We start from the raw sequence: 17,972 nt of genomic DNA, 5'->3' as shown, positions 1-17,972 counted from the left end.
CATCAGAGGGCAAGAGAGCATCAGCCGGCTGGCTTTCCTTAGGGTAATCCTCATTAATACACCACCCCACGCATATGCACACTGTGGTGAGCCTTTTCTTGATGTGATGGTGTTAGCTGAGGGTGCAACTTTAGGAAGGAGCATATGTTGCTAAAAGCTTTAAAAGTAATACCTGTGTACTAGCAAAAGGCCTTTCCTGGTAAACAATTTAAAATAGTTTTGGCAAGCTACAAAAATTATGCTAGATTTGTCAGTACACCTGTGTCTGCAGTACAGCCTTCTTGCTGGTATAGCAAAACCTAAAGGCAGATGAATCAGGTCTTTAACTATCACTGGAGTTTCAACTTTGGACTTGCCCTCAGATGCAGGCCATGGAAACAGCAATATTAAAAATAATAATGAAAAAAAAAGCAGGGAGGGAAATAGGGTGTTTCTTTTCTAGCTTATTAGTGTGCACTGCTTGGGTGGGGACTGGTTGTCTTTGTGTGACAAAGGAAGCTTTTGGTAGGTATCAGGGCTTTTAAAGGGATAAATCCCCCAGCAATGGGGCAGTCCATTTTACTCCTTGTTTTCTGCTCTCTGAGGCTGTAGTTTCCAGGCTCCAGGTGTGGTTCCATGAGCAACTCTTTCCTCACCAGTGCTGGTTTACATAGCCATGCCTGTTCCTGCCCGCCTGCTCATCCCTGCCACTGTGCTGTGCCAGGGCGAGGAGTGAGTTGCACTTTTGGCTGAGCCAGTCTCATCCCTCGCTGGAACTAGGAGGGCTCGTATCTTCTCAGGCTTGTGTAACCTCCCAGCAAAGTGATTTTTATATGGTGTACAAAACTGTTTGTTTTATGAATAGCATGCTGCTTTGGTGGTGGTCAGCTGTTCAGTGCCTTGAGTGGCTCCAGAGCCAGTGGAAGAGAAGGGGCAGCCTGCGTAGCTAGGGCGACAGGAGAGTCTGGCACCACCGCTCCTGGTAGGTGAGAGCATCTCCATATACTTTCAAGCACCACCACTCGGTGCTTGTATGGCTTCACTGCCGTTTGGGTGAGGGAGCTAACACAGCAAGAGAGGGTTGGTTGTTTTTCAGGTGGAACAGTTTCCCAGTCTGGTTCCCCGGGGGTCCAGGCAAATGTTTGTGCTCCCAGGTGGGAAGAGGTGGCTGGAAGTTAGGGGTGCTTAACCTGGCCCTGCTGCCAAAGGAGACTTCCAATGCAATGGCACCCTATGGTCCTTGGTACGTGGACAAGAGAGGATATACAAGTAAAATCTGAGCTACAAGGAGGTAAGTGGGTGGGAGGTTGAGATATACTGTGGTGTCCCATGACTCAAGGTACCCTGCCCTGCTGCAGGGTATTTTCTTCTGCTCCTATTCAGGTAAACTTCTCCAGGAGAGGTTGGTTTTCCTTTGCCTTGCAGTTGTATCCAGACTTTTCCTTCACCTGCTGCAGATGCAATGGAGTTGAGGCCTAAATCTTCTCATGCTTTCAGTTGCATGAAGTGATGTTTAAGTAGCCTTGGTGTCTCTGCAACTAGCACTCTCTGTTCCTAGAGACAGTGTTAAAGGAGGAGGCTGTATGCCTGCCCAGGTGGGTGCAGCACGGGGCACAAAACATGGCTGCGCTCTGACTCTCCGCTCCTCCTGCCTGTGACACACATCACATCTTGCTAAGAAGAGGAAATAGCTTTTCCAAAGCAGAGGACCTCTTTAAATAGGCAGGGTTTATTTTCTTTTAAGTGATTCTGCCCATAAAAAGTGGTCAAGCCACCTTGCTTTGATCTCTGCCTGCTCCCCCCTGCCTCCTGTTGCAGCTGGCGTTAGGGAGACACTTGTCCAAAAGCCGTGCTTTTTGCGGCTTCCTCGCCTGTGCTGGGACCACGAGGTGGCAGGATTGTTCCACCGATGCTGCGAGGGCGGCGGGACGGCAATGCAGCTGCTCATTTTTATAGCCAAGGCAAAAACTGTCCTTAGTTGTTTGTGTACCGTAATAACTGTGTTTTGAAATTTGGAAGAATTTCACATGTATGTGTCTAATTCATGTTCCTTATTTTCTTTATATAACATTGATTTGTTGTCGGTCTGGACTTCCCCCTCCCGCCCCCGTTCTCAAGGGAGATGGAGGGGAGGGGGAGATGTACAGCAACATCCAGAATTCCTCACAGGTTCCAGCATTGATCAAACCCTGTGAAGCACATTACGGAGGCTGTGAAGGCTGCTGCTTTTGTCCTCATTTCACCCCGTTCTGTCAGGGTATTGCATCACGTAATATGCAAAGTGTTCAGAGCTCCTGCAGTACCCCAGTAATAGGGGTGAACTGAGGTTGCAGCAACAGCTCTACCTCTGCATTCCTGTTGCTTTCTGTAGGCTTTAGCACACTCGCTTCTGCTGCAAACCCTCCTTGGGGTCACTGAGTCCACTAAACATGATGCGATGCTTGCGGGGTCATTAAGAAGCAATTTGGGTAGAGGGGAGAAATTGTCCCGAAGGACCCAGAGATCATTTAATCTGATCAAATGGTGATGAGGGGAGTTATTGCTTCCAGGCATTTCTCTTTTCAGAGTTCTCCCACCCCCCTGAAATTAATGCTCCTGTTTTACATCTCTCAATTCACTGTTCTAGGATGCGGGACTAAAAATCAGCAATGCAGTTGTTTGCTCTTCTCTCCTTCCCTCTGTCAGCCAAGAGGGTCCCCTTTCTTTCGCCTCTAGTGAGGAGTTCTTGCAGGAAGATGATTAGCAGAAGAAAAGGGTGCAGGAGAAAGACGGCTGGAAACAAGACCACAAAATTCAGGGGACTGACAGCACCATTTTGGTCAGAAACCCTCCTCTCTAGATGGCAGGGGGGGAAGCATCTTTCTCTGGTTCTTTGGTCATCTCATAGTAGACCTCACTCCTTGTGTTAGGGAGAGGTGGTTTTTAGCATCTGAACACTGTGCTCCTCATTGCTGCTGACAATATGTATGTGGGGCTCTGTTACCTTTGCGTCCTCACCTTTTGTGCTACTTCTGCCTTCCTGAGCGTGACTGGCTGTAGGAAGGGGCTCTTTGGGCCAGTGCTCACTCCATTTTGGGTGTGGGGGGGACAAGGGGGTCCTGTTCACCCCCACGCAGCTAAAATGCATACAGGAGAAGAAATGTAGCCAAATAGGTAAAGAAATACCAGTTTATGATTCTCTTCTCTGTCCCTCCCCCCATCTGGTTTCTAGTAGCAACGAGAGCCTTCACAGGAGCAATACATCTCCTGTGTCACACAACTGTCTCTATTCAAGTATCATTGTCTTTTTGGCCTGGTCTGTGCCGAAGTATCTTTCTGGCATAGAGAAATAAGTTGGATGGGAGGGGAGGATGCTCTTGTCTGCCCTGTTTGGGGAAAAGTTATGCTGGTAGAAAGAGTGCGTGGTGGTGTAGTTTATGCTGGGGGAAATGGGATGGGATTGCTTTGTGGCTCGTCCTTATTCTCTTCTGGAAAGAGGTTGAGAGCCATGCTGGCAAACATTCTCTTCTGGTGTAAGCAAGGCTCTGCCCCAGGCTCCTCTGGCTCTGAACTCTGATGTCTAAACAGATTGCTGGGTTACATGCTGAGCGTGACTGAATGCCACTGAAACGCAATGGAGCAGAATTTCATGTGCCCGCTGCCCTGGGCTTGCTAGAGGTGTGCGGGGAAGACAGAGATGGAAGAGGGCATTTACTTATCTGGTGTGGCATGTGAAGCGTTAAGCTTGTGGCAATTCCAGGTTCTACTGGTAGAGGAGACTAAAGGGATCCTGTGACTCAGCTGGTGCCGTGCTCTTTCTTGCTCACTTTGTATGGAGGGGGATGGTAAAGAACAAGCAATCAGAAGGATTGCTCAAGGGACTGTCATACCTCTCGGATGGTGCAAGCATCAAAGCGAGTGAGCCCGCAATTAGCCAAGAAATGACAAGCAGAATGGGCTAGACTGTCAGTAAGCAGGCAGGAAACAAGCCAAGAGTGGAGTACGATGGTGTGCTCCTTGTCCTTCCTTCATCCACAAATGCTCTTTTAGTGTATAGAAGGAGCATTGCCATGTGCTCATGGTTGGTTTACTGCCTTATTGCCTTTTTCTTATTTTTCTTTTCTCTTCTTCCACTGTAACAATGAGGTGTAACACTGAGGTGTTACAGACTCCCCTGTGACAAGAAAAGCATCCTGCCTCCTTTCATGGTGTCCGATCACTCACAGCCTACTGTTTGGCTCTGTGGTGTATTGACTTGATTCAAGAGAAATCCTATTGATATGGGGGGACCTTGCTAATGTTCTTGCTCAGTTAGGAGAGAAAATGCTGTAGTGATTTTTTGGGTGGTGGAGAGCAAAGGGGAGGAGGTATGTTTTTATTGCTTATAGCGGCTGGCATCAGAAAGGTAATATGCTGGAAAGGAGAACAGCCTCATCTCTTCTGTGTATATATTAAAGGATAAGATGCTGAAGTCAAGTCAGGAACTGTAGATCTTTCTACAGTGAAAGCGAGCTAGTTAATGCAGCAGTACTTAGCATTCAAGAGCTTAATTCAGCCTTGGACTTCAGAGGATTCAACTCCTTTCCCTCCCCCTTAGACAAAATGTATAACACTGCATGTGCAATACCCGTCCTAAGAAAGCCGAGGGCATTTAGCTGAAGTACAGGGAAATGCTGCACTTAGGGTTTCCTGGCAGCCTTTGAGTTTGGTTTGGTTATAAAGTCTGGAAGCATCTGCAGTCGCTCTTCTGCCCACATCCTACTGATGTTCCCTGCTCTGTTTGTAGTGTGGAGGGAAGGGATGGGGCAGTTCCCTTCTCTGTCCCCATTTCCCCTGCGTGGTCCTCCTGGATCATGTTCTCCCCTTGGGGTGTGGTTTTGCAAGTTGGTTTGGTTTTGGTTTGTTTTGTGTTTTTTCCATGGCAAAGCTGATTTCCGAGGTTCCTACCCGTTGGTAACCCTCAGGATGTTCTATTAGGCAATGCAGCAGCTTCAGCCTAAGAAGTTTCTGTCACTGTCCCCATCACCTCCACTGTCTGTGCAACTATTTTATTATGTTTGCCTTGTGCAAGACAAGGTTGTTTGTAAGAAGGGATAGTTTTTATCCCAGTTCAGCATGGTCTTTAGAAACAATTTGTTGACTTGGAGGAGCAGATGCATTTGTGCTGCAGGGGTGCAAATGAATGGTTGTGACTACGCCTTTGTCCAAAGGGCTAATAAAACTTTTACTGAATGTATCCAGAACATGGTCCAACAAACAGGTTCGTCAGCCCCTTTGGGAGTCCCCATTGTGTGCAGGTGGGAGCTTGGAATAGCAAGAACCTTATGGAGTGTCCTTGCTAACGTGGAACTGTGCCTGTATTTACTGCATGCTCTTCTCCTGCCGCAACACATGGCTGTATTAATATTCTCATGGACTTTTCCATGCCACTTAAAAAAGCCCTTTTTTGCAACACCTTTTTGTGAAAATTAACTAATGCATAATATCACATGTTGTATTGTCTGCTAAGATGGAATGTCTGCTTTAAGTACCTAGATTTAATTTCTTTGTATTGATGACAAGCTGAAAATAAGAGGCTGGTGCTCTCCTGCTGTGCATTTTCTGATCTCTCCTCTCTGTTTTCCCAATACCTTTTGAGTTCATTGCTCAGCTGAAGGAAGAATTGAGGAGTGTCCCAGCTTGAAGGAAAGGCTTTAAGAAATGCCGTGCTATTAGACACCAGAGACACCATGTGAGAGTCCATAAAGGCAGAAAACATGGGAGAAGCACATTTGAGAGCTGAAGTTAATTGTGAGGCCCAAACCATGGGAAGTGTGGCTTCCTTAGCTGCAGCGCGCACAGAACCGCTTCCTTCCGGAGGTGCTGCACATGCTCTCCATGAGTCGGGTGCTCAGCACAGGAATTTGCTTGCATCCCTCCCTGGGTATCTGCAGAGAAGGAAGGGGGAATGATTTTTGAGTTCATTGCTAAGTGACTTGTCTTGAAGTCTAAAATTTGTAGAAGAATGAGAATTCTGGCTGTGTGTACCAGTTCCAAGTCTTTCAGGGTACTAGCACATTGAGGATCCTACAGACAACCAGTACTTCCACCATCTTCCACTCCATTAGGTGAAGTAGGAGTCTCACCTTTTAGCTGGTATTTTTTTTAAGGGTGTTATTATCATTACAGTGCGTTTAATAACAACCAAGCACAAGGGCACGGGCTTCAGAAGACCACTACTGGTACTGACTTTGATCCCAGCCCTCTCAAATGGGTGCTGTTGGATATAATGCAAGCTCAGTCACTCATACTGAAAGAGAGATTTGTGTTTTAGTCCCATTTGTACAAAACAGAACTCCTCGGGGCATCTTCACATTGTAAAGGTAAAAGCTTGTGGGGGCATAATACGTAGAGGTGGGGCTTGCTCCAAGATGAAAATTGCTGAGGCATAAGGGCTGAAGAATTTGCCAAGATATCTGCAGTGGTTGTGCAACACGAGGAGTCTGGCAGTACTGGAACGTATGGATTGTCTCTGGGGATTTTTGATCTTAAAAAAATAATTGCTTTGGGGGATTTAAAAAAAAAAGGTAGCGGAGACAGTCATGTCTATAGTTTTGGTGAACAAGTTCTGAAATATTATATGCTATGTTTCAGAAGTACTGGAACTGGATTGGATATCATGCGTCATTTGGCCTTGTTAAGGAAAATAGGTAGTAGTTTGTCTGGTGACTGTTGTTTTTCTTTTGTTTCCTTCCTTTTCTGAATTGTTGGAAACAGCAGCTATTCATGAGAGTCCTCTGTGGAGGATGCAATGACCATGACTGAAGTCAGAGCTGCAGGACTGGGTTTTAGACTGGAAAGGGGAAGGGAAGAGGAGATGAGATCGTTATATGAAATGCTCTTATGCCTTCTCTTTGTTTTTCAGTGGACGAATATATTGCCATTGCTAAAGAGAAGCATGGATACAATATGGAGCAGGTAACAACCCTTTCAATACTTACTTCATTTTAAAATCTTTTTCAGCAGGTATTAAAACATGACTTAAAGTGACTGCCTAGAACTGATTCTTCCCTTCTGTACTACTTGTTTTCTCCTCTCCTGCTTCTCCCAAAACTGACTGTTCCTAATAGTAACCTGTGCTCTGGCGATACGGAGTTCACCCCTAGTTTTATATCAAGTGTCAAGAGAAGGGAAAAAAAAAAAAAAAAAAAAAAAAAAAAACACCAAACCACTGTAATTTCTAACAGAGTTTGGCCATGAGTATTATGCTTCCTATCTTTACTACCTCTTGAACACATTCAGAACCCCTAAACAATGTTAAAAAGATTGGCTTGTCCTTGGACAGCTGCCTGGTTGCATTGCAGTTTCCAGTTGACTGCTCCATCTCTGCTTCATGGATGTCTTGGCAGTTATTAATGAGCTGTTGAACCATCATATACTTTTCTGAGGCAAACCAATATCCACGGTTATTTACCTTAAAACCATGCTGCAAATCATTTTGCATTTCATAGGTCAGCCTTTAGCCTAGGGATGGAAATCCTGGTCTGAGAAGCAGACCTCTCCTTTACTCCACGTGGTCTAGGATTGCGTACTAATCTTTCATGTGTTAACTAACATTGATTTCAACACTCCTCTGTGGAGATGAGCAGACCTGTGCCTGGGAAGCTTTTCTGAATTCTGTGGAGTTTCCTTATGCACTAATACTTGCCTGGAAAGGGAAGGCGGGGAATCTCATGACTTACTGTAGTGGCAAATTACGTACTGTCTCTACAAAGGGATTCTACGAAACCTTGGAAGTTTGTGAAATTGTTCAGGCAAAGGCCATGAACATAGAAACCAATGATTTGGGTGGGCAAGGGTTTCTATTTAAATGACTCTGCTGTCGTCTTTGAGTCAGACTTTCAGTGGTTTATACTCATGCTCAAAAAGACTTCTTGTGGAACAAGAACATTGAAGTTGACATAGCCAGCAAAATTTCCAGCAAAACCAGGAATGATCAGACTTGCTATTTATGGTTTCTAAGAGCAGAAAACAGAAGAAAGAAGAAAAAAAAAAAAAAAAAAAAAGGGAACATGAAGGCACCAAAAGGCTGCAAATGTGAATCAAAATAAGGTAGCTCGCTTCAGTTGAGATGGGTATATCCTAGTATTGGATATTGTGGGTAATATTTGTCAGAAGAGATTGTCTCAGGGTAATAAACATGGGTTTTATTATTTTAGTGTAGAAGTGTGATTTAGAGAGTGTAGACTGATCTGGAAGACTGATCAGAATGAAGCTTATGATTTAAAAAAAAAAAAAACAAACAAAACAACAACAAAAAAAACAACGGAATTCTCATGTTTTAAGGACTTAGATTTGGCTAACAGAGATTTGCATTCATTATAACATTGGAATTACAGACCTTCCACTCATTCCTTGAAGACTCTCTCCCCATTTTTCTCCCCTTCTCTGTGTACAGAAGTAGAAGGTATAGGACTTACAATAATAAATAATAACAATAATAATAATAATAATGGGACTTGCCTTCTTCTAAAAATTTTCTCGTTCATTCCCTAGCACTCTTGCATAATACTCTGGAGCTAAACATGTTTCCCAGGTCCTTTGAGATTTCCTAGAGAGCTAAGCTAGTCACTTCCAGGAAATAACTGGAGAGGATCTATCTTGTATCGCTCTGGAAGGCACGTACTCATTTTGTATTATAGGGACAAGTGTCAGGGCTTTCAAATCAGGATGATTTGTTGTGTCACCAAGGGACGCTCTCTTCAGCAGGTATCATCAGAGTTGCTGTTGGCTGGGTAACTGTGGACAAGCTGATACGGACTCCCTGGAAGCCAGTCAGAGCTCACTTTAGCATTTGGCCACTGTGTCTGGGCTTTGCTGGCCAAGGCAGCCCTTTCCCATGCATGCATCCCCCCAACAGCCGGTCTCTTTGGACCCTTGTGCAGGTGGCTTGGCTGACAGTCATCACACAGAGATTCCCGTTCTTCTATCTGTGCCCCCTGCCCAAAACCTACCTGTGCAGCCCAAGAGGTGCCAGTTTGCTGAAGGGAGCGGTGAGCTGTCTGGCAGGGTGGCTGGGGCGCGTGCTGGCGCTCCTCTGCCCAGCGGCTTTCCCGTCCAGCTGGCCGCATCCGCGCCGGGCGCGGCTCCCGTGTCCCTGTCCTTTCTCTCCCCTTGCCTGTGGCCGAGTGCCCCGTTGTTGGCTCTGCTGCTGTGGGATGATGGCTGGAGGCTCAGGGCTGCGCTGCTGGGAGTCCCTGCAGCCTCGCCAGCCCGAGGGCAGGCAAAGGGCAGGCGCCGGCAGGCGAGTGAACTCCATCAGGGCAAGCCTGCTTTAGCTGGTGTTGGCAAACTGCGGTAGGTGGTTGTAGCAGTCAGGCTCCTGGGAGCACTACAGCAAATCTGGTGGTGAGCTGTGCTCTCTTGCCAGCCTGTGTCAGATGCCCTGGGATGAAGGAGGCTGGAAAAGCTCCGTACTCGCCTGTGTATGAATGCAGAGCTCTCCTAGGGCAGCATGGGGTGGAGGAGGAATACTGCTCTCCTGTTAAACAAACCTGTATGGAAAACCTTTTTGTTTACCTTTTGCTTTATGTAAGCAGCTGTCCCCTCAGTCCTCGCTAGCACCTTGGTGGTATTTAACACTACCCTGCCCTCCCAAAATGTCTGCATCCTTCTTTTTCTATTGCTCTCTCACAGGGATACTTGGTACAGCTCATATCCGAAGCTGAAAGGGATGGCAGGGGAGAGAAAACTCGGTCCTTTGACTGCAAAATAGTTTCTTTGGCCCCGTGCTTGCCACAGTGGATGGAGATCAGTGGCTGTGTGGTTCCTGTGACATCTCGAGTGACTGTGCTGCAGCCAAGACCACTTCTTGTTCTGCATGGTGGCAAAAGGGAGGAGAAGGGTGCCTGGGCAGCACTGAGAGGCCAGTAGGGTCAGGACAAGATCCTGGATAATGCTAATATTTATATGCATACTCTCTGCAGAATCTCAGGGGACCAAGATCCCATAAAGGAACTGCTTTTTGCATAGCAAAGCATAATGGGGAAACCCCGAATTTGGAGGGATTTTGTAGCTCTGAGCAGCCAGGGCGAAACTACTAGATGAGGGTAACTGTGGCTGCGAAACCTGAGCTGAGTTTGCATATGATGAGCAGGTTACTCTAATGTTTTACTTGGCGTGTTAGGGATTGTTTTCACTTTACAGCCATTGCGAAAGGCTGGTTTCTAGCTCTGCAGAGTCAGGCCTTCCCAAAATGACTTGTGGTGGTTGCTGGCGTGCCAGATGTAGTGATGTGTCATAACGCACAGGGGTTGCGCACCCCTGGGAGAGGGGTGGCTGCGAGCGCGCCTCTCAGATGGCGGGAGGAGGATGGTTTGCAGGTGGTGAAGCGCAGCGCGTGCACTTCGTCTGTGGAACTGAGAACCAGAGACTGCAACAGTGAAACGAGGCGTCTCTGAAGGCAACAAATGAGCAGCCCCCCAAATGAGTGAGATTTGTTCCTCCTTCAGGCGAGGGACATCTTAGCAGCAAGTCAAGGGTGTGCATGCCCTCTACCTTTCCTTCTTCCAGTTCTTCCCTCATCCTCTCCCCTCTTTTCCCCCCTCTTCCTCAGAAAGAGCCCCCTAAACAACCATAAAAATGCCTGGTCAACTAAACCGTCCTCCTAATTGCACAGGAAATGGAGTTTAGCACTGGTAAGAAGCTTCCTTTTAGTAGGTAGGCTTCCCAAGTCTTTGATTAGCTTTCCTGTCCATACCATGATCAGTAAAGTTGGAGTAATTTCTTCAATTTTCTTATCCCCCTCCTTCTGTTGCTACTTTCTTACTACATTACTACCTGTGTAGTTTGGATAAATTTCAAGTTGGTCTTCACAGCCTAGCAGGGTGGGAGTCAGATTCCAGGTTTCTTGCACACAGAAAAGTGGCTGATGTAGCTGAGAATTAAAATTATGTCTAACCTGTTGCCTGAGAAAAATGCTGTAGCTCTCCCTTTGCATGCATATATTTCTTGTGATTACAATTGTTCCCTTGGTGTCCTTGTTATTTCTAGGCCCTTGGGATGCTGTTTTGGCACAAGCACAACATCGAGAAGTCTTTGGCAGATCTGCCAAACTTTACTCCGTTCCCAGATGAGTGGACAGTGGAAGACAAGGTCCTGTTTGAACAGGCCTTCAGTTTCCATGGGAAAACCTTTCACAGGATCCAGCAGATGGTAAGTGGTGTCAGAGGAACAGAAAAGCAGAACAGGCAGTTGGACTGTCGTCTCCAGTGCTGATTGTGCTGAACTCCTGTCTAATGCTCTTGGGAGAGAACAGGCCAAAGGGGATGTTGGAGGAAAACTATTACCATGAATAGAAAGAAACAACATTGCTTCCAGAGTCTCTGTAGAAGTGTTTTCTAGAAGTGCTTTACTGGTTCAGGATAAACTTCGACTATGCAATTTTTTTGGTTGGAAATTACAGTTTTCAGTCCCCCGTGTGCTATGGTAGTGTTTATGTCTCAGCTGGAGTTCAGGCATGGTCTGTACACACATGCCCACCCACACACACAGTAAAGATCATCTCTGCACAAAGTTGATTTCCTTTCTTACAGCCTGCTTTTTAGGAATTCATTTTATTTGACTATGAAGTCTGTGCTTAATGTGATTTGGGACTATCAGTGGATGCTGTGGTGGAGGTTTATACATCATTTCAAGCCTTCAGTCCTTTGCTTTTGGTTGGTAGTGATATTTTTTTTTTTAAACTGATTGAAAACTTCCAGGGTAGTCTTCTGCCTGAAAGGGAACTGCTGGGGCGTGTGCAATTTTCTTTCAAAAGAGGGAGAGGATGGGATGTAAAAAAATTTTTATTAATTATATATCTTGAGAGTTTCTTCAAGTGGTTCATCACCTGGGTGGGAACCAGACTTTGTTCTTTGCTGTCCTTCAGTAAAGTGCCTCTTGAGTGTTCCAGCAGGACCTGGTTACATTGGTTGTGACCCTTTGAAGTGAGCCTAGGCTGTTGCAGTCTGTTCAGCCTCTTTAAAGCACATGTGAAGGTCTATGTTGCTGATCCCGCTGAAGAGCGAAAGGTGATTTGCCTCCGAAGTGTAAAGGAAAACTGCCAGGTCCCCTTTCAAAAGGGTGGCAGGAAGAGGCTCGTTCTCCTCGTGTCCTCCTTGAATGTTCCTTTACTGGCGTCCGTTTCCAAATGTTCTTAGAGTCCTAGGGTCTCCCATTCCTTGGGTCAGATGACGGGGCTTGCACATACTATGGACAGCTGATATAGACAGTCTGTAGAGTTGTGGACTCCTGAAGGGTGAAGCTGTTTTCTTCTTTTTTCCTCTGTTCTTACACAGGGGGGGAAAAAGGGAAGGGGAATGTCCTGGCGGGGAAAGGAGAACATAAAGCCCATCCTGTTGCTTGATTAAATGCCAAAGCAAGAAATTCTTAATTCAGTTTATGCACAGAAGCATGACTCTGTGCGTTCCAATACAGGGATGCCAAGCTCATGCACTGTTCCCTAGGTAATGATATTTTTTTACTGTTGCTCCCAGAAAAGCCATCCTGCATGAAAGGAATTAAATGGCATGAAGCTTTGTGTTTAGCAGGGGACAGGAATCAAAGGCTCGGGAGCATGTTAGTTGTTAGCTTATATATGCTGCCCCATTAGCACCAGTGCAGCTTGGAACTGAGGGGAAAAATCATCAAAGCCAGAGAATGAAAAGTGAGTTGTTATTTACCGGAGCTGGTTCTGATGTTTTGGCACTCTTAGCATGTGTTTGTAGCCAAGTGGATGTTTGTCACAAACAGCCTTGCCCCTGAGTTTGTTCTGTGGAACTCTCCAATTCCAGTGTACCAGCCTGCTGCATGGCTATTGGCAACTCAACATCGACACAGCACCTGTGCTTTGCCAATGCAGATGAATTTATGTCTGTGTGCAGCTGTGGGCCAGGGTGGTAGTTCTGGTGAGATCCATTATTAGGACCTAAAGTCAACCTGCAGTCTGAGAACCAGGCTTATCTCAAGTGAAGACTTAAACTACAGTATCTGAATAAGAGAGATCTGGCTCTTGCTCACAGTTTTGTGTTCCTCCCCACCCATCCTGCCCTCCAAGCTGAATCAGACACTTATCTAAAACATGTTTTATTCAGCAAGAAAGTCTAGACTTTTACCTTGTAGAAGTCCTATGTAAGAACATCCATGCAAGGTACCTCAGAAGTAGAGAATTAGTCTTAATGTAGTCTTATGCTTTTTGGAGGCAGACTTTTCATTCATAGCTACAGGGCAATGACATTTGTGTAAGAGGACAAAAAAAAAATTTCTGAGACTCATGTTTTCCTATATCCTCAGTTCACCATACAGCAATGTTTCACCTTTTGAAAACATCTTTTGTTGAGACCCTTGAATAGACTTCATCATGTGAATGGTGTGAATAAGCCTTTTTAACCAGACATCAAAGATATGCTTGGGATGTAGCCTGCAATTCAGCAGTTCCGGCAGTTGCTTACATATGCCTGTGTTGGCTTTTAAAACGGTTATCTCAGTTTCAAGGCCCCATTTTGGATTTGCTCTTGCTATGTTACCCTATTCTGAAGGGAACCAGCTACCTGGCTGGTGAGTGGAGGCTTGCTGAGATGCTCTTCAGAGATTTTCATGTCCTAAATAGTAGGCACTAACCTGAAACACTCCCCATAGATCGTTTTTTGGAAAGGCTGCAGAACTGCCTTGCTTGAGCCTTTGACGGAATCCAACATAGAGAGATCAGATGTTCCTTGACAAAAACAGACAAATTGTATGTGAACTCCTGGGGATACTTTACATATAAACATATAAAAGGATACATGTTTAATTTACAGCTTCCTGACAAATCAATAGCCAGCCTGGTGAAATTTTACTACTCCTGGAAGAAGACAAGGACTAAAACTAGCGTGATGGACCGTCATGCTCGTAAACAAAAAAGGGAACGTGAGGAAAGGTAGGTTTGCAAGCAGAAAGGCTGTGTATTGACGCACACTGATTTCTTTAGACTATCTCAGATTCCTGTTAGCTTTTAAGAAACTAGATGTAGGATTTTTGCCAAAATGTTTCCTGGTTCCACACCTTCTTTCCCCACCCCTCTTCCCTGCTGTGCATGTTTTGCTTTGCTTAAAGCCAAAAGGAATCTGTCAGCAATTTTTCAACATTGTGCAATTCCTGATTGCGCTCTAGTGCAGTGGTCACTGTCCCATTGCTCTAGAAGCTTTTTCTCTGATACTGCTTGAGGGTGGAGAAAATGAAATTAAAACTGTTTACAAGCTGATTGGCACTGTTGTCAGCAGAGCCAGAAAAGCTGATAAGCAGGACAGTAAAAGGAAGTAATGAAAGAGCTAGAAATCTGCCTTTATTTCCTCCATGTGATGCTCAGTGGAATGAGAACATGCACCTGATGGGGAACAGGCTCTAGTGCAGCACCCCTCAACCTGTGCATATGCACACACACCCTCCTCCCCTGCCTTTTACTTAGAAAACTGTTACCAGTATAAGGCTGTCAGGCCAAGCTCTGTTCCCTGAGAAAGATGAAGTTAAGGCTGTGTTTTTGAGTGACTGAGAAGAGGGTAGCACAGGGGAACTTAGGATGAGTTCTCTGGCAGAGGTGTCCCAAGGAGTGCTGGGTGCATTAGGATTTGGGTGAGGGCGGTGGTGTTTGAGAGGTCACTACCCACTGAGCTTCAGCAGATGAGCTTGACTCCTGCTTGTGCAGCTTTGTCTGCAAGTTCACCCTCCTGGATACCTGTGCAAGTCCTTGAAGGTAGGTCAGCCAGTGGCCTTGTGCGTATTGCTAGAAGTATCTGTCCAGTTAGAACTGCCACTCAGTGACTTTGCCTAGTTCTGGAGCTGACAAAGCCTCAGAAATGCAGTAGCCTCAGGTGTGTGTGTGGGGGGAAAAAACTCCTCTGAACAGCAGCAACTCCATCTGCTTGATGCAGGTGCCTTCTCAACTTGCTCAAAAATATAGTTAATGTCTTTGCAGACCAAACTTGCGGTGCACCTGGCTTTGAAAGACTCCTAATGTAATTGGGCAAAATTCTGCAAAAGCTTTTCTCTCAAAAGAATTGAGTTGCGGCTCTAGCACTTCCCAGGGAGCTGTTTGCTGGCTCCAGTGCATATGAGCAAGCCCTGTTTGGGAAGGGGGAAGAAATGTGTTTCCAGGATTGAGCTGTACTACACCAATGACTCACTCAACCTCTCCCATCTCTCCACTGGATCAACAATGCTTGCTTAACAGGCAGGGCCAGGAAGAATACTACCAGCCAACTTGTCCAGTATTTGGTTGGCTTTCTCTGACCTGAGTCTTTTTCCATTCTGTTCCTTTCCCTTCTCTGCAAAGGCTGCCTTGATATTTCTTCTCTCCATCCTGCCTTTTTTTTTTTCCTACTAATTTATGAGGGGGGAAAAAAATCTCTTATAAGGAGTATGTGTTTGTCTTGTACTATGTAGTTTAGGATCTTTTAATACTACCTCTCTATTTTTGTTCTGTGCTCATAAATGAAATTACTGCAATTTGAAAATACACCTCTCTGGTACCTGTGCCTGTGTGCTGGGGAAAGCAGCACCTCAGACCATGTGGTGACTGGGAAAGAACTGTATGGGCTGCCATGTGCTGTAATTTTGTAACCTTTGAGGAAGGAAGCTGGCTTGGAAATGCATAATTTGGTTTACATCTGCAGCAAGCTAAGCACCAGGCCATCAGCTTGATGTTCGATTTCCCGTCTTCCCCTCTGTTATGTAAAATTGTCAAACCCCTACACCCCCGAAGGATTTGTCAGTGCAGTCATGCAGGGCGTGGAAGCAAAGCTGGGTGAGTTTGGGGTGCCCAGATTTTCAGGTTGTACTGTGCCATTGGGTGTTGGCAAAACTTCAAAAATGTTCTTCAGTTAATAGTGATCAATGTCTAAAACTGCAGAAATGAGTGGGTGGGTTTTGATCTAGCTCATGTCTGGGGAACTTGCTGGAATGGAAGAGCAAACTATGAGCACAGCGAAGCCCTTGGGGGTTTGGCCTTTGTAGAAAGGCTGAAATCTGAACCTAGGTGAGAACACAAGGAAGCTCTTTTGGAGATGGGGTTAAGAGAAGAGGCAGCCTGAGATCTCACTTGAATACTGCTATATTTCTTCTGTGGCTAGGCAGGGAAATTCCCCAGCCCCTCAGATTGTCACTAAAATAGCTCCCGGTGCATTTGGGACCAGGTTTTCAGTAGCTGTTCTTAGTTGTACGCAAGGGGCTTTATGTATGCAGCTCTGGGAGGGGGTGCTTGTGAGTTTATCCCCTGGAATTGTGATTACACAAACTAAATATTTTGTGAATCAGCTGGTGAGCCATGCGGCTTGGAAGAGCAGGAATGGCTTGTACAAGTGACTGCTCATCTGGAGATGGATGCCAGCTGAAGCCACCCAGCAGTACGTTCCTCCTTAGGCTATGTCTGCACGGGACGTCGCTGCAGCAGGGAGACAGCTGTGAGCAAGCGCCGGTACCACGGCCGTGCTCGCTAGCACCCGCCGCGCCTGCTGTCCCCTGCTCCTGGGTGAGCACACCCCGGTGGGCTCCAGCACCCCGGCACAGCTGCTGCTGGGGTTGCTCTGCACAGCCCTGCCTTGCGCTAGCGCTGTGACATACCTGCACCAGCCGGAGTTCCTTGTCCCAGGCTATAAAGTTTGACATGACAAAATAGGTTTATTATTTACTTTAAAAAAAAAAAAAAAAAAAAGAAAAGAAAAAAAGAAAAAAGCTTTGATTAGGTCAGCTTATTTCTTCCTTTTCTGGGCATCGTCCCAAACGGTGCAATTAACTTTAGTTGTGTACAGTACAAAAATTCTAAATGGTGAAAATACATTCGATTTAATGTCTGATTAAAATTCCAATGAAGCCAAACTGGCCAGGTGTGCAAGGTCACTGTCAATATGGCCCAATTTAATGCCTATTATTATTCTGTAACTGATAACATCTTTTTCTTTTCCAGGGGAGAATGAAATGTGAGGCTGTCACTGAAAAAAACAAACCAAAACCAAACAAAAAAACCAAACCAAACAAAAAAAAAAACCCAAACATTTTTTTTATGCTTGTTCTTGAGGGAATTAATCTTGTGCATGTCTATTTTGCTAAATGTTAAGGAGTTGTATGCAATCCGTGTTTTAGCAACTTGCTGTAATTCTAAGTCTTTGTTTTTGTCTCGGTTTGCGTAAACTTAAAATGCTTAATGTCCCATGTTCTTTAAAAGATAACTTGTGTATGAATTTCATGTATCTTGCCTTCATCTTAGCAGACTTATTTTGCCTAAGTACGCTACTAAGAAGTCTTTCTTTACAAGACATGGTCCCTAGTATTTTTACAATTAAGAATTTCTTGACTTAAAAACAAATAAACAAAAAACCCAAACCAAAAAAACCCCACCCCAACCCCCTAAAAAAACCACCCTGGGAATAAAACTAAGGAAAGCTGTTGGACTTGCTATTGCATACATGCATTTCCTTTAGCATGCTATTTATAGAAAAAGAGACCCTCACAAACTAATACAGTACTGTTTGCTTTTGTCTTCCAGTGAGGATGAAATGGAGGAAGCAAATGGAAATAACCCTATTGATATTGAAGTTGAACAAAACAAGGAGAGCAAAAAGGAGGTATAATTCTTTTCTTACTACAGTACAAATGAAAGTGTTTACTTACTAGCTACTTCATGTAGAAGCTGACAGTATCTAATTTTCTTTATTTGTGCTTTGTATAGTTGTCATAAAAGAAAAGAAGAATTGTCTTCAGAATTATTCTTAGATCAAGACAAGTATAGACAAATAACTTATTATGGATGGAGCTGGGAAAATTTAAGACTTTACTTTCCTGTGATAATGTACTATCTGAATGTTTCTAGTCTCTTTGATTCAAGGTTGGCTGTGTTAGCTTGAACCACCTTCAGTGACGGTTTAAATCAACCTAACTGTGAAGATGGAGTAGAAGCACTTATGTCCCCACTGAGATGGCTTGGTGGAGGGGAAATATGTCCTTTATTTTAGGTAGACCAGCAA

At 45.2% G+C, this 17,972-nt stretch overlaps 1 protein-coding gene across 2 annotated transcripts in view; it reads left to right on the top strand.

The window, feature by feature from the left end:
- Positions 1-17,972, top strand: part of RCOR1 (REST corepressor 1) — an 87,836-nt gene that overhangs the window by 56,095 nt on the left and 13,769 nt on the right. For both annotated transcript variants that reach the window (XM_082317613.1, XM_082317612.1), the window contains 4 exons: positions 6,863-6,915; positions 10,990-11,151; positions 13,776-13,894; positions 17,495-17,573. In XM_082317613.1, coding sequence (XP_082173739.1) covers positions 6,863-6,915; positions 10,990-11,151; positions 13,776-13,894; positions 17,495-17,573 — 413 coding nt within the window. The remainder of the gene's footprint in view (positions 1-6,862; positions 6,916-10,989; positions 11,152-13,775; positions 13,895-17,494; positions 17,574-17,972) is intronic.

The sequence above is a fragment of the Platalea leucorodia genome (assembly GCF_965183815.1).
Source record: "Platalea leucorodia genome assembly, chromosome: 7".
Classification (NCBI taxonomy): Eukaryota; Metazoa; Chordata; class Aves; order Pelecaniformes; family Threskiornithidae; genus Platalea; species Platalea leucorodia.
Note: the sequence above shows the minus strand (reverse complement) of the source record. Positions and strands in the feature narration are given on the sequence as shown.